Source organism: Ursus americanus, chromosome X (assembly GCF_024610735.1).
Source record: "Ursus americanus isolate L20-20 chromosome X, mUrsAme1.1.p, whole genome shotgun sequence".
Classification (NCBI taxonomy): Eukaryota; Metazoa; Chordata; class Mammalia; order Carnivora; family Ursidae; genus Ursus; species Ursus americanus.
Genome location: NC_142164.1, coordinates 111233154 through 111258543, shown reverse-complemented (window position 1 = coordinate 111258543; position 25390 = coordinate 111233154). Strand labels below are relative to the sequence as shown.

Below are 25390 nucleotides of genomic sequence, written 5' to 3'. Positions count from 1 at the left end.
GCATCGAGAATGTTATCGAATATTCTACCACTTCCACGCCCCCAGGAACATGAACCTTGAAACTAGTTAGGATAATCCTATATAGCTTACAAACTAATCTCCTTGTTTTAAACATGCCATTCTAGACCCGTCCCACACCAATCCAGTGTCCTTTCCAGCAGTGAGAGTAACCTTTTAGAGCTAACGTATTTTTTTAAATTTTAAAACATGAGTTTCACAGAACTATAGTGTGAATGCGTGCCAAAGATTTTCTTCAACTCGTTCGTTAATGAGAGAACCAGTAAGATGGTACGGCTGGCTCAAAGGAAAAATTATATCGTCAGTCAATTAAATGCTGAAATAAATCTGCTAATAGATACAAGACTCGCTAACGTCCTACAGGGCCATAAAGCTAGAGTCTTTGGGGCCATCTTTTCTAAGGTTGGAAATCTGACTGAAACTTACAAGTTCACATCCGACTTCACAGTTTGGGCTATAATCAAATAGGGAAGAGCCAAGCCAAATGCAAATTTTCTACATTGTTAACCAAAGATATTATGAAGACCATGAAATCATTCTCACAAGCCATTTCCAAGGAAGAAGAGGACTAGTGAGGCACAGAAGATATCCAGGGCACAAAGTTTAAGGAGGCACTCCCTTCCCGGAGACACGCGAGTGCACAGCAACCCCGGCAGGGAGTCTCTCTCTATACCTGGCACCCTACGTGCCACTCAGCCTCTCCTTCGTCTCGGCCCTGCTTCCACACGTGGAGTCAGTTTTCTTAACCCCAGTATAAACCCGATGATGCTCTCACCTATGGCTCTCTACTACTGCTCTCAGGACAAAGCCCATTTTCTTGGCGGGCACGACAAGGCTGTTTGTGTTCTGGCCCCTCTTACCCACTCTGCTCTGCTGCCACAAGGAGTGATTGGAAGTTAAAAAAAAAAAATTGCTCACTTCCGTTTTCAAGTCTTTGCATTTGCTCTTGCCAGTGGGTGGGAAGCCCAGAACTTGCCCCAACCCACGACTCAGCTGACTGATGCCAACGGGTCCTCTGCCTTTCAGCTTAGACATCATTCTCCCCTCGGAAGCCTCATCAGGCTTCCTCTCCCCATCAGAAAGGAACGGGCCAGCACACTTCTGTGTGCTCCCAGCAAGCTTCTTAGTATTCACACTGGTCACGTGGTGGTAGTTTGCAAAAACGGCCACAGATTCTCTGCCCAGTATGCATAGCCCTCTGCGACACAGCATTGCAATTCCTGCCATCACAAGATGGACACTTCTTTTCCGATCCTTGAGTCGGGGCTCGCCCATGGGCCTTGCTTTGCCCGATGGGACAAGAGCAAATGGGATGCAAGCCGAGAGCTTGTCTTTTTTTGATGCTCTTGGCATCCCTGCTACCATGGGAACCAGGCCAGGCTGCCTGCGAAAGGATGAGAGACCACACAGAGGTTTTCTGCCTCCCCAGCCACCCCAGCAGGGTCGTCACAGAGCAGCCTGCCCCAGCCAACGTGTCAGCTAACCTCAAATGCCTAAAGGAAGCCCAACTGAGGTCAGCCGAACCAGGCCAGACCTGAAGAACTACCTGGCCAGCACAAGGAATTGTGAGACAAATAAATGGCTCTTGTCATAAGTCATTAAGTTGGGGTGGCTTGTTACACGGCCAAATATAACAGGTAGAAACAGTGTTTGGTGATTGCCTGCTGTGGCGTAGATACTGACATCCCGCAAAGCTCTTTCCTCTCTCCGGGGCACACAGCTTCGTTGTTACTTTCCCCCTCTTCTCAGATACGCACTCTAAAGCTCAGAGCCTAAGTAACTTAACCAAGTTTCCAATATTAGCAAATGGTAGACATGGCTTGGGACCATTATTCGGGTCTTATGGAGCCAAACGTTCTACGTTTTCTATAATATTTCATCACCTTCCAGCCTTGGGAACGAAGGCAGAAATCTAACAGCTATTTACTAGTAGTCACGGTTAAAGAAAATGATGCAGACTCAAACCATTCCTTTCTAGCTAAAAATTCAATACTTCATCTATCGCTAAAGCAAAGCAGTTTGATGGACACAATACTTTTGAAAAACACCCCTCTTCGACCTTCAGATCAGGCTAGTCAAAAGTGCTGGAAATTATTCAAAAGGGATGGAAACAGGCATTTGTCGTGGTTTCTAAGACATTTGAGCCGCACTTACCTGAGCTCCGTGCTTTAATAAAATGTTGGCACAAGAGGGATGACCTCCGAGACAGGCCTCATGGAGTGGGGACACACGATCTGCCGTGATGAGGTTCACGGGCCACCCCTGCAGGAGAGGAAATGAACAGAGTAAGGGGTGCAAAGTCACAGCTCCATAGGGCGGCGTTTCAGCCACAGATCCAGCCCTTCGACAATTCTTTTAAAGTTAACCTTGCTCCCAGTCGGACTGTATGCTAAGGTGTTGCTGATAACGTCAAACGAACAAACACAAAAGGAACTTTCATGCAGCTGGCGAAAGGATAATATGCTACAGCCTCTCAGAAATACAGCGGGACAGCCTCTACTAGAGTGGACGAGATGCGTCCCTGTGACCCCGCAATTTAACTCTTGGGGATACACATTCTAGACTGACTTATCTCGTTCTCGCTCTCTCTTGTCCTCTCACTTGCTGGCTTTTTGTCTCGATGAGGTCCATGACAAGGAACGGAGAGCGGTCTCCAGCTAACAGCCACTCAGTCCAACAACTCCAACTGAGGCCCTCAGTCCAACAGCCCGGAGGAACCGAACCTGGCCAACAGCTATAGGAGTCCCTGACCCAGGTAAATTGTGTCTAGACTCCTGAGGCACAGACCCTGTGACCCATTACGGTCTATTACATGAAGCTGCTGAGTTTGGGGGTAATTTGTTACACAGCAAGAGATGACTCATGCAGGACCAAAGCACGAGGGGAGCCTCCACACAGACAGGCGGAAAGTCCCAAGGCAGAGGGGCAATGACGTTCCCACTCTAGGTACTCGAGGTCTGAAGAGCCAAGAAAATTGTCAGAAGGCCCTGGGCTTCATCAACCTCTGGGAAAATGTGCTCTCCGGGAGATGGATTATGAGCTCAATCCAAGCAAAACATCGGAAGAACTCCAGGAGAGGCTCCGCAGACGCCCTGATCATGGAACACATTATTCTTAACAGGAGGAAATTGGGTACGATCAAATTGGTTTTTCTTGGGACACATTTTTTGAGAACACGGTTAGTTTAACTAATGACTTGGTAATACATTGTACCTTTTCTTCCCATAATAGTTAAAATTTGCCTAAAATCATTCCAATGAATTGCTCTCACGTTGTCATTCCTAACACACATTCTTCCACCTGTGTGGACATTTATGCGTCAGTCAGCCTCCTGATCATCCTGTCCTGTCGGCTTTTACTGTCTGATGGGTGACCTCATAGATTTTGAGAGGTCCAATCATTCTGGACATACGCCTGAGTCAACAGGATCCTGAATCCAGAGCCTTTCTTTGGGTGGGCTTGGGGAGGGGTTCTGGGAGACTCGAAATAACCCACTTGTAAACGAGAAATTCCAACATCCCTTACAGTATTCCCCCCCCGACTGCCCTGCTGTTCACAGGAAGGGATGGGACTACATCTTCCCTTCCTTTGTAACCTCGCATCCCCTCTGTACCCACTGAGCACTGAATGAATGCTTCCTGACGGCCGACTCAAGAAGAATTGAGTTATTGCGTTGATCCCTTCTCAGGTACTGCCCAGGGACTTCAGGGTGGCATCTGCTGTTTTATTATTGTCATTATTATTTTATTATTTAATTGGAGGCATCCCCTCAAAGCTCTGTTCTCAGATCCTTTTTTGCCCCCTCTCAATGCTCTGTATTTGTCCAATCTCTTCCACTCACACTGCTAGAATATACAAGAAATACACAAGAAATTCACAATTCCCCAGGGTCACAGATCATGAGATGACAGAAGACTGTCCTTTAAAGGAATTAGGTATTAGGTGTTCTGTTATTACCAACGAACTCCTCCAGTTACCAACGCCGTTTCTTTTCTTTCTTGCTTGCTTTCTGAGACCGCTGCCGTTTCTAAGCAATCATTGGGGTTCTTCTACACAAACCCAGGTAAATGAAAATGCAAAAAAGAATTTAGTCACAATACAAAAGCTTTTCACCCCCATCACATAAGCACATGTCAAAGAGGTTCCTCCACTGGGCTTGGACGCAACTTTAATGAACAGCGGCAACCGGTCAGAATTACTGACAAATCTGAATCCTAGGATATCATAAGGTAACTTTTAACCCATTATTTCACACAGGGTCCAGTCCCCAGTGGGTTCTCAGGTTTTAAAAAAATGGATTAAATGGCTTATCTTTAACCTTTCTGTAATCAATTTGTCCCTAATCTCGGCCTATCATCAGACGCTCTTTTTGACGCATCCTTGGGGCTGGGCAATGTCAGGTTACCCACGGTGACACAGTGCTCAGTACCTGGCAGCTTTCTGTCCCAGCCTCAAATCACATGCCCTCCCCCACCTGAACCAACCTGAAGACTACAAGAAGGTTTGGCTTTTTCCTTTGTCCTGTACAGAACGGACACAGCATTCTCTGCGCTCGGGGCAGAAGAAGGTCACGAACAGCCGTCTCGCTCAGGCTCATCAAACACATCATTCCCTTCTACTGTAGCAAGGAGATCAAAGCCACTTGATGTGAGGACTTCACGCATTCCTCTCTCCCCACCCCTAAAATCTCTCTGCATGTCTCCAGTCTGCTGCTCTTCCATTGCTCCTTTCTTTGAGAAAGAAACATCTGAGCTCGCCCCAACAGCCTGTGACCTTACCCGGTCCCTCCACCACCTCATGACTTGCCTTCGGCCGCCTTCTCACAGGCGTTCCCCAGCTCTCTCCTCTTCAGGCACACTTTCCTTTTGCGTTTTGAAGCCTTCCCATTCTCATTCCAGGCCCCCTACTAAACCTCCATCCAATGCCCTTCTCCCCTTTGCTTCCCTCCTCCTTTTTTTCAAAATTAGTCTGTCCCCATTGTCTCTACTTCTAGCCCTTCTCTCATCTGCCAACACAATCCTGCTGAAACTGCTTTTAAAGATCACCAGAGACTTTCTCCTTATCGAATGCAATATAGCTCGCTCTGTCCTCCACCTCCTCCACTTCTGGAAGTTGCTATGTATTCATCCCAAGCTCATGAAACCTCTCCCCTGGCTTCGAAAACCAAGCTCTCCCTGACAAAAGCGCTTTCTCTGACCTCCTACTGTCCTTTTTCTGTCTCTCTCACTAACTCAGTCCTTTTCCTCCTCACATCTCCTAAATGCAGGCATTTCAAGGATTTGCCCTCGGCTCTTTTTTCTCTCAATACTCTCTACATATCGTATACGGCTTTCCAAACTCAATCTCTGCCCCGTACACGTTTCTAATTCCCTGCTAAGACATAAGCATCTAGAGACCCAACTAACCACATAAACTCAGCCTCTGCCAACAACCAAACTCTCCCTGAAAAGGGCTCCTTGTCTCGCCAGCCCGAATTCTCTGAATGGTCCCACTATATTGTCTCATACCTAGGACGGAGACCTCAGAGGGAGGGTAAGCAGAGTGATTCCCAAGTTCAAATGCTGGCACCATCACCTAACAAGCAGTGTGACCTTGAGCCAGTTACTTCTCTCCCTAAGTCTCAGTTTCCTCATTTGTAAAATGGAGACAATTGTCCCTACCCTATAAGGTTGTTACGAGGACTCAGAAATGACGTATGCTCGGCATGCTGTAACTTGCAGGCAGTTATGATCTGATCCTCAGCCTCTGAGGATTACAGGGGGCAGCATAAGGACTTTTATTCAAGGAACTGAACAGCCCGTCTTCACCACTTGCTTTTAGCCAGAACTTACTGCTAAGGTTCTAGATCTCAGCTGTGCCTTGGAATCACTTGGGGAGCCTTTAAAGTCCTGACACCCAGGCTGCACCCCAGAGCATTTGTCATATAATCAAAGGAGGCTGAAATCAGGCATCAGTATTTTTAAGAGCACCACCTTATCCCAGACATCTCAAGGCGATTCTAATGTGCAGTGCAGATTGAGAACCACCAGATTAAGGTCCCACTATGGTCAAGTGGTATCATAATTGCTTTCTGCTGACCTAACAAACTGCTACTTTTTTTAAAATAAGGTTTTACTGAAGTGCAATAAAGTCCATAAAGCCTAAGTGTAAATCTCAGTGAATTATCATAAAGAAAATATGCATGTTATCACTACACAGGTAAAGAAACTTGATATCATCTGTCTTTTCACATTTAACCCTTCTGCTGGGAAGAGCTGGTGATACAATCTCCTACTTGTAATCTGAATTACCCCAATTACTAATCAGCATAGTCGGATACATTTATTGACTATTTGGATAGCCCCTTTTATGAAGTGCCGGTCCAAGTCTCTTGCTCATTTTTCTGTCAGGTTGCCTATCTTTTTTGTATTGATTTTAGACAAGGATTATGGGCCCTTCATTGGATGGATGGATGGATGGGTGTGTGTGTGTGTGTATATATACATATATACATATATATATATATATATATATATATATATATATATATATAAAACAAATATTTTCTCATCTGTGGCTGGCCTCCTTCCTTTTTAAATATTGCCTTTTGATAAAGTTCTTAATTTTAATGAAATCCAACTTATTGGTCCTTTTTTTTTTCCTCCTACTACTCCTTTCATATCCAATCGCCTCTCTCTCTCCTACACTATCATAATGGTCTCTTTTATTAAAAAAATCCCTGAATGTAGTAGTTCTACAAGAGGTTTTTAAAAACTACCAAAGCAGGGGGGGGGCACCTGGATGACTCAATCAGTTAAGCATCTGGCTCCTGATTTTGGTTCAGGTCATGGTCTCAGGGTCGTGGGATCGAGCCCTGAGTTGGACTCAGCAGGGAATTTGCTTGAGATTCTCTCTTCCTTTCCCTCTCCCTTTGCCCCTCCCCCCACTCACATGCTCGCTCGCTCTCTCAAATAAAATGTGAAAAAAACAAAAAAAAACCTACCAATGTATGAAGAATGCCCTAGTTTAAATCAGAATATCTGGAGTGAGGTCCAGGCATTGTTATTTTTTAAAAACGTCCTGGATGTTTTAATGTGAAGCCATGGTGAAGAATAGTTACGGATTCAGTTTCTCCATTCTTGGGCAAAATTAGAATTTCTTTCCTCTTTCTCTTTTCTCTTTGTTTTATAGACATTTGAACATTGGTCTTATTTCCCTCCCTAAAATAGGTTTGGTTTAGCAACCGTGTTTGTCATTATTCTTTGATTAGCCAAAGTGCTATTAGATCGTAATCAGAAAATAAACGCCATGTGTGATGACGGTAACTGGAGTAGGTAATTTACATGATGTCACTTCAGTTAATCCTCGCAGACCCATATAAGGTAACCTAATGGACTGAATTTTTGGTCTTAATTCTTTACTCTCCTATAGCAGTGTAACACATTCACACCTTTGCCGTCACCTCATCGTTGACAAAATGTACTTCCTTCAGCCTTCACTTCAGACTTGGTCCTCTGACTTGCTTTGGCCAACATCGGGATGTTGGTAGATGTGACATGAACAGACCGGAAGTACCCCTGCATGGCTGGGCTTGCCCTGCTGTGCTCCAGCCTTTTGCCATGAAGCCGAAATTCCTCAGGTAGCCGCGGCTCAAAAAGGGACGGGATAAATGCAGGAGAGCCGCCCCCAAGCTACAGCCTACAGCCAAGCCCGACCTAGGCTGGCTGACCTCAAGACTCGTTGACCAGAAATAAATGTTTATTGTATTATGCCCCTCCGTTCGGGCTGCGTTGTTGCCCAGCAAGATCTGACTGATACAGGTAGTTATTGGAATGCTCATTTTATGAAGGTAGAAAGTGAGGTTCCAAGAAGATAAGTTGCTCAAATAATGTGACAGAACTTAGATAAAGATATGGTTCCATCTGATGTGCAGTAGACATATAAATACTGAATATAAATGAATATCAGTCCAATTTAATAAGTGATATATAAAAGCCACAGTGATCATTTTTCATCCTACCAAAATAAGGTAAATGTTTCATTTTATCTGAGAAGCAGCTTAACTGCTTTTAGCTGGAGTTATGTGTTACTACCTAAATTTCGATTTATAATAGGCTGCTACCATAAACAGCTCAAGATAGTGGCTTAACGTAGTCTGAAATTTTTCTTTAGAAATTGTTATCTTACGGGGCGCTTGGGTGGCTCAGTCGTTAAGCGTCCGCCTTCAGCTTAGGGCCTGATCCCAGGGTCCTGGGATCGAGCCCCGCATCGGGCTCCCTGCTCCACTGGGAGCCTGCTTCTTCCTCTCCCACTCCCCCTGCTGGTGTTCCCTCTCTCTCTGGCTGTCTCTCTCTGTCAAATAAATAAATAAAAACTTAAATAAAAAAAAGAAATTGTTATCTTATGGGAGGATTTCTTAGTCTAGATAGGTCCATGAAATTGGAATTTTTTTAAACTTAAAACATTTATTTTCACGAACAACTACCTAAGATGTCTGATGTCCTTCCATTACGAATCCAGACGACAAGCCACAGTGGTAATACCAGCACAGAGGACTATCACTGAGAGGAATCACAGACCCTCTTATTGTGTTTCGATTGTTGCAGACATCTAAAATATCTCAAAACATGCACTCAGCCTACTTAGAAAATACGGTAGTCACTGGAATCGCCGCTAAATCTTATTTAATGCATTTTATATCACCATGTCACATTTGTTCTTTTACTCATTTGATAGGTCGTCTCAATATTGTGTTTCACGCATTTAAAACATTAGTCTGAGAAGGGGTCCACAGACCTTGCCAGGCTGTCAAAGGGTCCATGGTACGGAAAGGGCCAAGAGCTCCCACCTGAAAGACTACAGTCTTTTCTGAAAACAGAACATTCTGAACAAAAACTTTTATTAGAATTTTGATTTCAATCGCTTTTTTTTTTACAAGTGTCTTTGCTTAAGTTCCCAATAATTTCGAACCAGCAAAACTCAAATTAATGTGTACTTGAAATTACACCTGGGGAGCAGAGAAACTGGTTATCAAACTGGGCAGAGCCACTATCAGCTAGAGGTTCCGTAAGACTGAAAGTATCTTCAAAATGGTAAGATTACATATTTTAAAAGACATTTTCAAGCATTTATTTTACATCAGGGGTTTTCAACCTCAGCGCTACCGGCATTTGGGGCTGGATAGTTTTCTGATGTAGAGGGCTGTCCTGCACAACGTAGGATGTCAATGACATCCTTGGTCTCTAGCCACTCGATGCCAGTAGCACCCCCCCAACCCCCACTCCCAGCTGTGACAACCAAAACTGTCTCCAGACATTGTCAAATGTCCCTAAGGGACAAAATTGCCCCAGTTGAGAAAAACTGTTTCAGGTGATAATTTTCAAGAACACAGTCTATCGAGTAAAGCGAGGGTAACTCGAATGCACTGATCTCAGTTATTCACCCAGTAGGTATAATAGTACCTATTATGCGCATAGAATTTAGTAAATTCTAGTATTGGTGCCAGCCTCCCGATAAAGAAATGGTTAAAGGGGACAGGATTCACTTCATTTTGCCAAAGAGGAAATTTCTATCTTAATAAATCAGATTATAATTTTTTCTCAGCATGGTGAGCAAGAGATAGATATGCTTAATATTTATCTTTTTCCCCAAAAAAATCCATGTACCTGGCTGATGAGGTTCCTCAGAGAGAGCAGACGTCCGTGGATGGCAGCTTCGTGCACAGGAGACCAATCAGACACAACATCTACACGGAAAGGGAGGAACGGGTTACATCGTGCTAACACACTATAGACCCAAGGCGCATCCTCCCCCGTCAAGAAGAGCCCAAAGGGTCTTCCTGGATGGAGAGCTTGGAGTCAATCAACCAAGACTCCCATGAGCCCTTCAGCATTTCTCCCCTCTGTTGATGCTCCCAGTACACATTTTATTTGAAATGTCGAGATAGCTAAAGAAAGAACGACAGCCAGTCTCCCAGCTGAGGACAAAAGAGATAGATTGGGATGACGGACTACTGGACTTCCATTTACACACTGGTTTCAAAGGCAAATGGTCCATTTAGTTAAGTGAGAGCTTCACTAATCAGCAGCATTAGCGTGTTAAGCTGTGGTTGCCAGTCTAGCTTCCCGCATGAAATCCGAACTCTGGTATCTCAGCAAACAGCGCCACATACTAATAGTAGTACTGACATCATTACATACACCATTAGGTTTGAAATCAGATCTAAACAGAACCCTATCTATTTATGAACTACCTCCTATCCCAATATCAAGCACAAAGTAGAGTTCAGTCTGACCTTGTAACGGGAACATGATTTACCCCAAAAGGTAGCATGCCGGTGTGGTTAAGAGAGCTCTGGATTCAGACCCGCTTGGCCGCTCCTGAGCTGTGGGTCCGTGGACAGGCTCTGAGCCTCAGTTTCCTTCCCTGTCACGTAAGGACAGTAATAAACTTACCCACAGCTCAATACCTATTAGCTACTATCATTATCCTGCCCTGCCATCAGGCAGAGTCTTGATTATACCCCCTCATCACTGCTATTTCAAATAGCAAACGTATTTCACGACCACAGAGAAAGAATACACATTCCGCGGAAGGAAGCCTGTAAACCCTGTCCCAACACATTAAATGTTTTCCTCTCTCTAATTGAATGTGGAGGCAACCTGAATGAGACAGAGACCTGCATTTTCCTCCTCTCAAGCTGTGTCTGATTTCTAGAACAAACACAGGAAATCAGAATGTGAGGCGTTTCATCCGAGCTTGCTTCACCCTGCCTGCCTGCCTAACACGCTACACACGAACAAGGCAGAATGGTCTGCAGCAGCCACGCCTTGTAAAGGAACCAGGGGCTCCTAAAAGCTACGGGGACCTGGGGAAGCAGGGCAGTTACTAATGCCTTACCGACCGAAAAGCCAGAAAGGAGGTGGCTAGAACACTTTGTACTTAACACGCGTTGGCTGAGGTCCGCCTGCTATCTGGAGCTATCGAGGCCCTGGAAAATCTGTCCTAGGGAGCAAATTACCATCCTTCCAGATGGATTCGTGAAGCATTGATAGGTAAGAGGCAGCTGAACGAGCCTACAGACACGCAGTCCATCCAACGCTTTCCTTCGGGGGTCCCTACGAGTTCCTTACGTGAAATGGCTTTTCCTACCTCCAAAACCTTACGCTCAGTAGAAACTTCATGGCCTCGCAGCAGTCTCTGAGGTTCCTGATTCTCTCAGGAAAAAAATATTGCTGTTTCTAGTGCTTGGAGCCTACCCTCGAGGCTGCAGATACGGAAAGACTTCTCTCCAAATTAGAATTAAAAGGACAACTAATTCTGCACTGTCGGTGCTGATGCAAAATACAAATGTGCGCCGAATCCTGAGTGAGAAGAAGAGCCAACAACTGAAAAAAGGTTTGGAAGATCTGTTTTAAAAGACATTTGCAAATGTACCCTAATGGTTCACCATGTGTGTGATGATTAATCCATTTTTCCTTCCAAGTGTTCAGCTGCTAAGAAACCTAGCTGGTACATTCCCCTTTCTTAAAGCGAGCTCGGTTAATTAGAGCTGACAGCCTAAACAGTCCGGGCAGGTAATTTGGGTCCTAAATTGTAACTCTGTTCAGATTTCATAAAAACGATGCAATTATATTATCAACCAGAGACAAAAACGGGCTTTACTTTCTGTTCGTTCGTCTTGAAACCATTACTCCTTCCATTTACCGTAAATAAAGAACCACGTACTCCTCTAAGAGGAATAAAAAAGGTCACCTGCGGTTTGGTCCCCCTGCGTTAGAGTGTGGGATTTCCAAAGCAGACACAGTCTGTGTCACTGAGAAGCGCAGGGTGTTGTCCTGGTGCACGTGGTGAGCGGCTGACCATCTACATCTCTCTAACGACGTGATTGACTCATAATCCACATACCATACAATTCACGCCCCTAACGTGTACCAGTCATTGGTTCTCACAGAGCCGTACAACCGTCCTACTACGCTGTCCATTTTCGGACACCTTCATCATCCCCAAAAGAAACCCCTCGCCCATTAGCTGTCACTGCCCAGTTTCACTTTCCCCGACACCTGGTGGCCACTTATATACTGTCTGCCTTCATGGATCTGCCAAGCTGAACATTTCACGTAAATGGAATCGTACGGGACGTGGTCCTTTACGGCTGACTTCTTCCACCTAGTGTCATGTCTCAAGGTTCGTCCACATTCTAGTACCTATCAGTACTTCATCGCTTTCCAAGGCCAAATAATACCCACCGTCGAGATAAGATCACATTTTACTTATTCACCTGTCAGTTGATGGACACCTGGGTTGTTTTTACTTCTTGGCTCCTATTAACGGCGCTGCTATGGACATCCATGAGCAAATCTGTGCGTGGCTGTTTTCAGTTCTCTTGGCTTCATACCTAGGAGTGGAAGTGCTGTAGGACATGGTCACCCAATGTTTAGCCTTTTATGGAACTTCCAAACTCTCTTCCAAAAGGGTCGTACCTCTTTATATTCCCGTCAGCACCTTTCTCATTGGAAGTCATTTCAGACTAGGGTTCGGTAAGCCTATCATAATGTGTCGATCACTCCTGCCCAGGAGAAAAACATGGGTCCTGCCAAAGGCAAAATTCATCTCAGATTTATACAAGGACGTCAGCCTCAGCTGGTCTCTGAACAACTGAGTGATTGTGTGAAGACTGAAAACCATGATGGTGGGAAGGTTGACATTTTTCTAGCATCGAGAGCGTGGAGATACGTATCTATATGCATACATACACACACATGGTTTAGTAAACACCGTAATCTGCAACACGGACTAGTCCACACACACACACACGCTCTCTCTCTCCAGCTCTTAAAAACACTGGAGAGACAGCTGAGGCATACACCTTATGTGCTCCTGCCTGGGAAGATCAGGAAGAGGTTTCTCTAGGGTTTTCCAGAGCCCACACCCAAGCAGGCAATGAGCTATAGACAACATGTGCAATTACACCCAGAAACAGCTTTGCCTGCCTTCCTGCTAACCACCAGAGAGCAGACAGGGCAGGAAAGGGGACCGATTTCCCCCAGAACACAGAAATGCTCCCAGTAGGGAACTGGACGAAGAAGGGACTCAAGGTCACCATCTCCTCTTCCACTGACCCCACCACCGCCTCTGAAACTCAAGGGCCATTATCTGTACACGACACACCACCCAAGCCCTGAGGATATATTAAGGATTCTTCCCCAACACTTGCTCAGCCAGGGTCTACTGGTTTGACTGCCAGAAAATCAATGCCAAATGGGGTCATTGGCAACGCCACAGATGCCGCAGCCGAGCTCGAGGTGAAAATGGGGCAGGCAGCTCTCCTCACAAACCCACTCCACCAGTCCTCCAATTAGGGCCATTACACCTGCCTTCCTCTTAAATCGAGCCGCCGTCAAACCCTGCAGCGCATTAGGAAGGCTGCCATTTCATCTTTATTGCAATTCTGGAATGATTTTTTTTAATTTCCATTATTTCAGAAGAGATTTTAAAGGCGCTAATTGGTACATTCTGAGAAGAGCTACTACCGAAGCTCTGAGGCAGTGGCATAAATCTGTCTCCATCCTGGGAAACATTTTGCGAGGTCAAGGGGCAGAAGGGGAGGTTGGGTGGCCGTGAGAGGGTGGGAGCGTCTGCCTTCGGTCTACGGGACGTGGCGAGGGGGGCTCAGGGGTGTGCACCGAGACACAGAGGGAGTGGGGGCTGTGCTCACAATTACGATGGACCCTGGTTGGGTATCAGGACAAACAAAAAGAAGAGGAAGAGAGGCAGAGCCTCGTGGTCAGAAACAGGAAACAGAAAGGCCCACTGAGGCAGCTCTTGGGCAAGTCAGACCTGTCCACTGTAATTCCTTCTCCAGCCCCATTGCCCAGCCTCTTCTTTCCCGGTGTCCGTCTGTGTCTCTCTCTCAGGCTGCTTTCTCCACAGGGACCTCACAGCAGCACCCATTCTGGCTGGTCAGGCAGGTTTCCCCAGAAAACCTGCCCCCGCCGAAGCGCCCTGATATCTCAAGATCCACCATGAGCACATGGGCTTGCTTCCTTTCCGTGCCCGTTCGCGCCTGTCTCCTCCTTAAATGCGAGCCCACTCTCTACAGGGTGGGCTCGATTTCGGGAGGAAAGACCTTTCTACAAAAACCTGCAGGAGTGGGGACCTGCTCGGTGCGTCATGGGTGATGTCTAGTTTCTCCTCCACCATAAGGAGTACGAGTTGCTAAGAGGAGGTATGCATCGCTCTCCTAGAGCTGCCCTAACGAGGTTGGCTTCAAACGACAGAAATTCATTGTCATCTAGTTCTGAAGGCTGGAAGGCAGGAAGGTGTTGTCAAGGCCATGCTCTCTTCAGAGGCCCTAAGGAAGAATCCTTTCTTCTTTGCCTCTTGTAGCTTCAGGTGGTGGCCGGCCATCTTTACTGGGTTTTTCGGCTTGTTAGACGCGTCACCCCAATCTCTGCCTCTGCTGTCACAGGTCTTCTCCCTTTCTCCTCTCTTCTTCTGAGGACATCGGTCATTGAATTAGGGCCCACCCGACTCCAGTATGACCTCATCTTAACTAATTACATCTGCAACGACCCGACTTCCAAATAAGGTCACATTCTGAGGTAATGGGGGTTGGGGCTCCAACATCCTTTGGGGAGGCACAACTCAACCCATACATAACAAGGTATTTTCAGGAAAATAAAGACATTCTCCTTAAACTATTAAACCAATCTCTGCGAAGAGCTGGTTGCCATCTGCCTACCCTTTCCTCCCTTGCCTCAGAGTAGGAGTCAGAGAAAGACCTGCAAGGGAGAAAGGGAGCAGCCAAGTTCCCCAGACGAACCACACCTGGGCCCTCGTTAACCCCGACCTGGTCCTGTGCCAGGGGACACGCTTCACCTGAGCTGAGTCTCTCGGCAGGGCCTTTGGGAAACAGCGTTCGGAATACTTCACGTTCCACACCTCGCCAAGGTCAGGACTTCAGAAGCACAAACAGATGCAATTGGGCTAGAACTGAGGTTACGCGCAAGGGGCAAGGCTGGAACAAAGCAAGGGGAGCTGGGCTCCACTCGGGAAGGGAGCAGCAGAGAGCCCAGGAGGGCTTCGTGGTGGCAGTGGCAGGGCTGAGGGGTGGAAGATAAGGGGGACCTGGCCAGTCAGAGGCAGGAAACGAGGAAGGAGGAGAGCAGAGGTGTCCTGCCATCTGCCCTTGTGACTCCTGCTTCTTTGGAAACTCCTATTCCTTTAGCTCTTGGGGAATGCCAACACTGAATCTCTTCCTGCTTCTCTCACTGGTCCTACGTGCTCACCTGCAGGCCTGGCCCCGGGGCCCAACCCTGGCTCTCAGCTGTGGGCCATCAGACCAGCTCTCCTTTCCCAGGATTTCAGCACAGCCCCCGCAGAATACTCTGAGGTCTCGGCTTCCCGACCCCTCGCATTCCCCAGCGTCCGGGCCACATGGTCATGCTGTGCGCCGGGCAGCGGCATTGGTACTTTGATGTTCAAAGCAGAAGCCCTATCCTCCCTTCCTCACTTGGCTCCCACGTCAGCTCCTGTCCCCAACTTCTCTCGTACCTTGCCCCCTTGGCTGACATTAATTTAGGCTTCAAAACTAGTTTCAGCTGCCTTCCCTCCTTTCGTCCCGGTATTTAATCAAGCAACAGCCTGGCTGCTCTCTCCTCTGAAATAGTCACCCGTTTCCCATTTCTCTGTCATTTCCAACGTTCGATCCAAGTGTAAGCTCCATGCTGAGATAGTGAGTGCATGGTTCTCCAAGCCTGGTCCCCAAACAGCACCATCAGCATCGCCTGGGAGCTTATTAGGAATGCAGACTCCCAGGCCTCACCCAGGCCTACCAGGGCCTCGGAAGCTCCGGGGGTGGGGCCCACCCATCTGCATGCGAGCAAGCCCTCCGGGTGACGCCCTTGCATGAGAGCTGGAGAAGCAGCAGATTAGTGCAAGAACTTCCCGTGATCCCACTATCCAGCCTCACTTTGGCCACCAGGTTCACTTAACAGCCTTCATTACTGCCCGATCTCCACTCCAGAACCATCGATGGCTCTCAACTCCCTGCCTCATGAAGGCTTCACTCGTCCGAGCCTTCCGCAGCTCCATGATCAAGTTCATCTCTCCAAACTTGCCCTCGGCGGACTCCCTAAGACTCTCTGCATCCTACTTGTGACCCTCTATCCACTTTCTAAGCACTAGACCTTTAAGTATACAGGCGCCTGCCCGCCTCCACCCACTGATCCGGCCCCAAATGGAGATTAGGAACTTTAGAAACCCTAATCAGTGAAAAGTGGCTGCCACCCCTCTCTGGAGTGGAAATAAAAATAAACATCATACTTAGGTGTAAAATAATCACGTGCAAGTCATCCAGATTACAGATTCTTTCCCACATGAACCCGGAAATACAATTTGCTGCTTGAAAAATATATTTACCAAATTCATTTTTTTAAAAGCAATTTTTGGTGCCACTCTGCTTTCTACTCCTCCAAGTTTGGGCTCAAAAAATCTGATTAATCCAGTTCTGCCTTTGCAGATGCAAATCCTACTCACTGTTGAAAGCTCTGCTCCTTTTAGCAGCAAAATTGGATACATGAATGAAGGACCGAAGCAGTCGTTAGTGGGAGGGAAGGCATTTTGTTAATTTCTTCTGGTTTCTCCTCGCCTTTCGGCAGCTGTACGACAGGAGAGTAATAAATCCTGCCTGACTTCTGGGTCCCTGCATATTGCCCCTCTGATAGACAAGTGCTGTGGGCAGCCTTGCTAGTAATATGAATCCGAATGTCAGCATCGCTCCTCTAATGCTTAGACCCATTTTTCAGAATCCTTTCAGGCACCTGTTGAATGTTCACCAAAAATGACAGTTGCCCAGAGGCATGAGGCTTTATAGTGAAGACACCACCTGACAGGTGAGAATCATCCAAGATGCTTCTCCAAAGTTAAAAAAAAAAAAAAGAAGTCTGCTTTTAAAGTGAATCAATCAGTACTCAGTGTTTGGACATCATTTATAAACCCGGCCCCGCCTAAATGCCAAATACCTAAGACCTTTTAATAATGTCTTGGCAGTAAAACTATCCTATTTAAATATAAGTTTTATACCTCTGATGTAATATATGTGATACCTCTGGCCCACAAAAGAGAATTCTTTGGGAGCGGAAGTTTCTACCGGTGAATAAGCTGTGACAGTCGACTTAGTGCGGTCTCTAGGACTCTGCAGATAGAGGTGCACACCTTTTTTGAACCACCGTGTAAAGGACATACATCTTCCAAGCTGTGGACACACCTCAGACAGGGCCACTGAAATCAGCCCGCCCTCTCCTCTCCTCAGCACGTTAGGCAGCCTCCCCAGCACTCTGATTCCACAGCCCGTCCACTCACCCCCCATCCACGGGTTTGCAAGGAGCCTGGTGTCAGGAGGGTCTCCTGGCCTCGGGGACTTGCTGTTCCTGCCCCCCGGTTCGCCGTCCATGGTGCTCTCCTGGGCCGGGCCAGCTCTGTGCTCCACTTCAGTTGCTCAGGAGAGTCCAAATTCCATGCTCCCCCTGCTCCTGGGAATTCCAGTGCTGTGGCTGGTCGAGCCGTACCGTCCTGGTCAGACGGCAGAGAACAGCAGAGAACAGAACAGGCAGGGTAATCTGAGCACACTACCTGTGGTCAGACGCACGCGCCCAGACACACACACACACACACACATGCACGCACGCACGCTCCACCTAGCTGGCTGGAGGTTGGCCAAAGCTCACAACGGCCCCCCAAGCCCCAAGTCTGCAAAGTTGCTGATGTCACGTCCTTTCCCAAACTGAGACCAATCAGTGAGGAAGCCTTGGTTTATCAGGAAGGAAAGCCAGTTTGTAACTTTTGGAGAGCAAAGGGAACAAACAGGGTGGGGGTGAAGGAAACCACTCCCTGCTGCAACGTTGTTCGCTCTGCTGGGATCTGCTTGTTCTTTGGGGGCTTCTCATTGTTGAGAAAGCCCCAGAACCCAAGAGCTGAGAAAGCTGGTTTTGCTGCAGCCCCGCTGAATCGCTTGCACAGCAACATGCACAGCACGCCCTGGCCATCTGCACATGTGGTTTCAATTTTTCTGGGAGTTTCTTATGGGAAAATGTGTCTATATGTTACAAAAATGCCCCTTTGGCCAGAACTTCTATTTTCTTCCCTCTGACTACGAGGATTTCACTGGGCATCCTGCTTCGCCCTTCCTCCCCACACTGTATTTTAACTTCTAAATAAATAATTAATGGTTGTTATTGGGAAATGGGTGGCTGCATGGCCTGCGGGGGAAACCTACTACTTTGTTAATTATAAAAAGTTTTACTCTGGGGAGGTTTCGCCCGCTTGCCTTTACGAAAACAGCTCCCGGCACCCCTGGGTGCTGCTGCGGGCTGATGGCCCTCCCGAGACTCCCACTGGGCCTCTTTTCCAGGTGAAGGGCATTTTTCTTCCCAGGGAGGGAAGGCTCTGAGTTAGTCTCAGGCGCAGTCTGTGAAATGACTGCAGATTTTTTTTTTTTAATGCCAAAGAGGTAGCTGTTTTAGGGATCCTGCCTGAAATGAAACATGTGGCAGCCACTGCCCTTCATGTTTTAAATGCATTTCTGTGCAAACATATGGGTACACACTTATCCCTTTACATTATTCACATAAATGTAATTATATTACCATCTTGTTCTATGCCTCTCACACTTGTTTTATCTTCGAGATCTCTCCCCGCGCATATAGCTGTCCCTTTCTTTCTTCATTACTGTGTAGCATTCCATCTTGGGCCCCAAATATTTCACTATTCCCCTGTGATGGAAGCAGACTGTTACCATTTCTTTACTACCACAAACACATCGCAGTCCATATCTTTGTCTCAGGGGCTTTGTGCACAACTGCAAATGTTTCTGGAGGAGAGATTCCTAAGAGTGGGAATGCCAGGTCAGAGGTGTGCTCCCACACGTGCAATGATTTGTCCAGAACTAAAGACACACACAGAAGTGACTACAAGCCAAACTGGAGAATTCTGAATGAGGTCGGTGGCTTGTGTCACGGTCGAGCTCCGTTGTACTCAAGGTTTGCAGAAAGCTGTCGTTGGGGGAACGTGGGCAAAGCCGCGGCAGAACTCTCTGTATTACTGCTTACAACTGCATGCAAATGCACAATTACCTCAATACAAATTTCATTTTGAAAAAAGGGGCTGTTCCTTTAAGATTGATAGAAACACTGCCAAACTGCCGTCCGGTTCTTTCCAGAATTATCTGAACAGGCCACAGGCATAGGCATTGTTCACTGCAACATCAGGAAAGATTCGAAGAACTATAAAACTTGCATTTGGCAGAGACTGAGAAATGTATTCCCAAGGTAGACTGGATGACAAGGAGTTAAACAGAGAGGCACCATGGGGATCCTGAATATTATCCCTGTTCTTTGAGTAAAGTCTTCATGGTACAGCTTCTTTATTTACTTTTAATTAAACTCCAAGAAGATAGCACTTTTCCATATCCAAATTTATTGTCCAAAATGACAATAAAGAGGATTTCCAGGTTGTTGCCTTAGTACCTGGGAGGGAATTAATCAGCTTTTAACCTTCTTGCTACATTTATACTGTTGGTCACCTCCCGTGAATAGTGGAGGATGGGACCTGATTTTTTTATTTAACTCTTCAGCCACACTTCAGTCAGGAATTCAAAAACCATTACTAGAGAAGGCCATGCATTTTTAAGGGTCTGTATGGGGATAAAGTTGATTTACATGTGTATGAGCTGTGATTATAGAGGAATGGGTGGGCTTACCCCAAGAGAAGGACACCTTACAAACTTCCAGTCAGTCCTCGTGCGCGCATGCGTACATGCGTGTGTGCGCCTGTTCAGGAAACTTGGCCCAGGTTAGGTAAGAAGAGAGAATTATGGCTTGCGGCAGCACTAAGGCCACAGTCATTCTTTATCAGGTGCAGTCTTAACGCTCAGCCAGTGCCTCTGCACCCCTCACCTAGATGTCCACGGCTGACACCACTCATGGACTGCAAGACTCTCCCCCCACCCCCGCCCCGGCCCCGAGGCCTTGGGGAGCCTTGAAAGTCACCTCCCATCAGTTAAAGTCGGCCCAGGAGCAGAAACCTCTTGTCATTCCAGCCAGCAACTTTTCTAGCACAAAACCTTTAAAACCCCAAAGGTACACATCTCCTCTGCTAATTTGGAATGATCTGCGCCACCCGCCAAACGCCTAGCTGTTTCTGTTGTCCTTGCATAGCTGGCTCTGCATGCTGAGCTGGCTGACAGTTGCTACTTGGGAATGCAGTCACTCCTTCACTCCGTCTAGCAGTGCGGTAAGATCCAAACAAGGACGTGTTCTTTAAAATCCAGCCTAATGCCTATTCTCGAGGAAAACAATCAGGCAAATCAAAATTGAGAGCTAGTCTGCATAACAATGGGGCTGGAGTCTTCAAAACTGCCAGTGGCGCGGAAGACAAAAGTGGGGGTGGGGAGGCTTTCTAGCTTAAAGGAGAAAAAAGTACATGATCCTTGATCAGATCCTGCCTGGGGGGGGGGGTGTTGGGGGCGGTAAGACCTAAAAGACATCAATGCCACCATCCCCGAAACTTAAATAGGGACTGATGCCACATAGTCACAAGTGCATCGCCGTCGAGCCTCCTGCCCGTGGTGACTTCACCGGGCGGTACAAAAGAAACTCTGCGCTCCTAAGGAGTCGCGTGCTCGAGGGCTGGGGCAGAGCCACATGCAGAGGGAGGAATGCCTGCCCCTCTGACACATTGTGCACCAAAGACAAAAAGCTAATGCAAGCTCTACAGTCAAAACACGTGAGAATATAGAAAGCCCTCATTGCCTAATCTGCTCACAAGCCACCGTCATGCCTCATAAACCCAACAGCCACATGTCCCAGGACCTCCAGCTGGTTGGAAACACTCCTCTCCTTGCACAATTATGTAAGCCCGTAAAACAAACCACAGCCCGTCTTTATTAAAAATTTTTGATATTTTTGATCATCCTGGGCTTTTTTCTGTAATGTCGGGTTTTTTTAAAGATTGCACTACAATATTTACTTTGATGATAAGAGTTTCTGGGTGCCCCCTTAAATTTTTTTGCAACACTTGCCTCAGCTAATCCTGGCCTTGGGGAAGACTCAGGACTTCCACAGTTGACTCACGAATGGCTCATTTAAAATTATTTGTACAGGGGCACCTGGGTGGCTCCGTAGGTTAAGAGTTCCAGACCCTTGATTTCAGCTTGGGTTGTGATCTCAGGGTCGTGGGATCAAGCCCACAGTGGGCTCTGTGCCCGGTGGGGAGTCAGCTTGAGATTCCTTCTCTCAAAAATAAATCAATCTTTAAAAAAACTATTGGTATATGTATTCACTATACATGGTTCACATACACATAATTCTACAGGCGTGTGCACACCCATGCACACATGTATGTACGTATACACACGTGTGTGCAGACACACAGAGAAGCAAATGCGGCAAAATGCTAAAAATTGGTGAACTGAGGTGATGGGTATCCAAATGTTCACTGTATTCTTCTTGTCATTTTTCTGTAGGCTGGGGAAGTTTCAAAACAACAGCGGTGGGGGAGAATGTATCACATAAAAATTAAAATCTGGGTACATGTTTTACAGGTGAAACCCGTGTTAAAGTAGGGAGCTGCTGTTCTGAGTGTGACCCATGTGTTCGTCCTAGTGCCAGCTCCGCTGAAGAAAGGAGATCATCGACACCACGTGCAAGTGTCCTCGAGGGAGCAGCCACTGGCAGCCATCTGTGACGGGTCAGCTCGGGAGGTCCTCCGACACTGAGCGCGCCCTCCCCCAGCAAGCTGTTCATCCACCGTTCACCCCTCACCCTGCCAGCTTCGGGCAACGTCTCGGAAGCCTCCGCCGTTCTCGTCGTGGTACGTGCGTCAAATTGTCTCAGCCATGAGCGTTGTTACTGAGAAAAGTATCATCTGTAAGCCTCAGGTTTCTTTGACAAGGTGACAGTAGACATATCAGGGAGCAGAATCACTTTGGGAGAAACGGTCCCTTAATAAAAAACACAGGAAAAACAGAGATGTTGAATGACATACCTCACCTTTTAAGTACTTTAAGGGATGTTGAAAGAGTTGAGGCTTAAGTCTTCAAATAAAACAGGCAAGCTTACTTTTTTAAAAAATAATGGGTCAAGGCAGATGAGGAATATAGTCAGATAAATGATGGATGGGTAGACAGATGAGACAGACAGACACAGGGTATAGAGATTGACGTCTTAGGTGTCTCTATAGAGAGACACATGGTACATGGATAGGTAATACTGGAGATCTGTGTGGTTATGAAAATATTTTTCCCTTAAAGTGATTTATCGTGTAATCTTTCCAATTATTTTTAACTATTATTTTAAATAGTTTTCCTAATCGGTAGATACCTCTTCTGAACATCTTCTAAGAAATACTTCAAACATTTAAAAAGATTTATTAAAAAAGGAAGTTCGGGGGTGCCTGGGTGGCACAGCGGTTAAGCATCTGCCTTCGGCTCAGGGCGTGATCCCAGCGTTATGGGATCGAGCCCCACATCAGGCTCCTCCGCTATGAGCCTGCTTCTTCCTCTCCCACTCCCCCTGCTTGTGTTCCCTCTCTCGCTGGCTGTCCCTATCTCTGTCAAATAAATAAATTTAAAAAAAAAAGGAAGTTCACACTAGTGTTACTTGTAACAGCAAGAAATTAGAAGTAATCTAAGTATTCCAACAACATGGAAATAGCTAAGGGATATGATGCAGCCATTTGAGAGGATAGATTCAAAGGGTTTGAAATTTAGAAAATCATTACAACATGGTTTGGGGGAAAAGCAGGAATCAAAAATACTTTTATAACAGGACCACGACATTAAACCAGGCATAGAAAGCAAAACAAAACAACAAACGTGATATACTGAAAAAAGTCACTAAAACCTTCACAGTAAAAATGAACTAATAAATTCTAGACACATGCCTGAGGAGTTCTTTCACAATTCAGTCACCCTGCCAGGGACCTTGCCTAATTACCTTATCTAAAAGAGTAGCTCTCGTTACCCCAATCTGCTTTATTTGTCTTACCACTTTCCTGACACGATGATATGTACGTATGTGTTGCTTTAGTCCCTGTTGCCTCCAGTAACGCATAAGTTTGTCGAGGGCAAGGACCTTGTCCATCTTTTTCAGAGCCTTGGTGCCTGGCACATAATAGATGCTGGGGAAAAATGTATTGAATGAATTAATTGAAAAGTCATCCTAGAGCACTTCAAATATGATTGAAATTGTAGAAAATTACACCATTTGGGGAATAAAACATCCCACATCCCGTGAAAAATGAAATAATCTAGATTAGAGTTAAGAACCCCCCCAAAAGCAAGCAATGTAATATCGTATAAATCAGAGGATTCCATCTGATGGTCTAATTCTAGCTTGATGGACTGTAGGACTCACAGGGAATTTAAAGACCACCTCATGTCCAAACTCTATATTCATAAATCATAAAACAGCACAACAGCTCCAAGACACAGGGATCTGGACCTGTTCTGCATCCACATCCTTCTGGAGTCAGAAGGATCGGACTGGTAAGTGGTCTCTTGGGACTCAGTTCAGAATTAAAGTGTCCCCCCGCCCCCGCCACACACACACACAAAACACACCTACCAGAGCTGGAAGGTACGTACAAATGATTCGTGAAATTCATGGTCTGCAGTTTCAGAAAGCAGATGGAACAGCAGGATCCTCGACTTCCTTGGGGCCACAGACAGATGGAATATCCTAGGACATCCTGGGGCTTAACACAGAGCTCAGACATTCAACAAGATGTAAGTTGACCAAAAAATGCGCTCAGGAGAACACTTTGAAGATAGAAACTACAATTCCTGAATGTTCTATGATATATATTTTAATTACTGAATATCTATGATATGTATTTTAATTTATCAGTATTTTCTTTTAAAGTTTCTGCCTTTGATATTAGGCTTAGAAAAGACCTTCCCTTTCATGTATATTCATGAACATTTTCTTTTAGTATGTTAGAGCATTTGAAATTTTTTTTAACATTTTCAGAAAACCAAGATTTGTTTTTGGAATGTGATGTTAAATAGGAATTTAAAATAATTTAACCTTTTGTTCCCAGGTAGTTAACTAAATTAACTTGATATTCCAAAGTTGTGAAAATCAGAAAAAGGTCTTGAACAGTACTAACAGAAATATGTTAGCCACGTGTATAATTTAAAATTGTATGGTAGTCACATTTAAAAAGTAAAAAGAGGGGCGCCTGGGTGGCGCAGTCCTTAAAGCGTCTGCCTTCGGCTCAGGGCGTGATCCTGGCGATCCGGGATCGAGTCCCACATCAGGCTCTTCCGCTGTGAGCCTGCTTCTTCCTCTCCCACTCCCCCTGCTGTGTTCCCTCTCTCGCTGGCTGTCTCTCTGTCACATAAATAAATAAAATCTTTAAAAAAATAAAAAAAAAATAAAAATAAATAAAAAGTAAAAAGAAGTGGAATTAATTTTAATGATGAATTTTATTTAACCTAATATATTCAAATTATTACCATTTCAATGTGTGATCAACATCAAAATTATTATTTCACATGTTTTGTACTGAATCTTCAAAACACGGTATTTTTTTTATATTACAGCGCGTCTCAATTCAGCCTAGACACATTTCAGCTGATCGACAGCCTAATGTGTCTTACGGCTCCTGTACCGAATAGCCCAGGTTTAGAGCAATGTTTCTCAATCTCAGCACTACTGGCATTTTGGACTGATAATGCTTTGCTGTGTGGAGCTGCCCTGGTCACAGGATGATTAGCTGCATCTCTGACCTCCACCCACTAGATGTCAGTAGCACCCCTCCCTCGGTCGTGGCAACTAAAATTGTCTCCAAACTTTGCCGTTAAATGTCCCTAAGTTGGGGGGGAGGGCAAAATTGTCCCCAGTTGAGAATCAAAGGGCTAGAAAAACTGGGGGAAAAATACATGTTTGGAACAAACCTTAGGATCATTTGAGAGAAAATTTTCTTCTTAGAAGCTAATATGACTCTAGTCACGGAACCACGACAGTAGTACTTAAAACAATTAAAGGTCTATCCAACTTCCATGTTCCAACTTCACAAAAAGGAGGAGGCGAGAAAGAAGAGCTAGCAATGGGAAAAGCAGAAGGGGAACGAGTGGAAAAGAAGAAAAAGAGAGCGGGAGGGGAAGGCTGTGTTTTCTATTATAATCATCATGCTTATCTGGGGCCCAGACTCACAGAAATAATATTGACCCAGCTTTGAGCCCATCTCAGTGACTGGCATTAACATGTCAGACAAAAACCCTGAGGCTCTTGACTCTGCAAACAAGCTGATGGATGCTTAGGTTGCAATACCTATCAAACAGCGCCTGTGGGTTCAGCTAGTTGGGAGCGCCCAATGTTGCTCGAGCCTA

At 46.0% G+C, this 25390-nt stretch overlaps 1 protein-coding gene across 3 annotated transcripts in view; it reads right to left on the bottom strand.

The window, feature by feature from the left end:
* ASB9 (ankyrin repeat and SOCS box containing 9) overlaps positions 1 to 24187 on the bottom strand; it is a 32826-nt gene extending 8639 nt beyond the window's left edge. The window contains exons 1-4 of one of the 3 annotated variants that reach the window (XM_087859894.1): positions 21819 to 24187; positions 17362 to 17571; positions 9663 to 9742; positions 2173 to 2280 (exon numbers count right to left, since the gene is read on the bottom strand). In XM_087859894.1, coding sequence (XP_087716020.1) covers positions 2173 to 2280; positions 9663 to 9742; positions 17362 to 17452 — 279 coding nt within the window. In that variant the 5' untranslated portion in view covers positions 17453 to 17571; positions 21819 to 24187. Of the gene's footprint in view, positions 1 to 2172; positions 2281 to 9662; positions 9743 to 17361; positions 18196 to 21818 lie in introns of those variants that run through there. The other 2 variants (XM_045805057.2, XM_087859893.1) reach the window with 2 other exon arrangements.
* Between the last annotated feature and the right edge of the window lie 1203 nt (positions 24188 to 25390).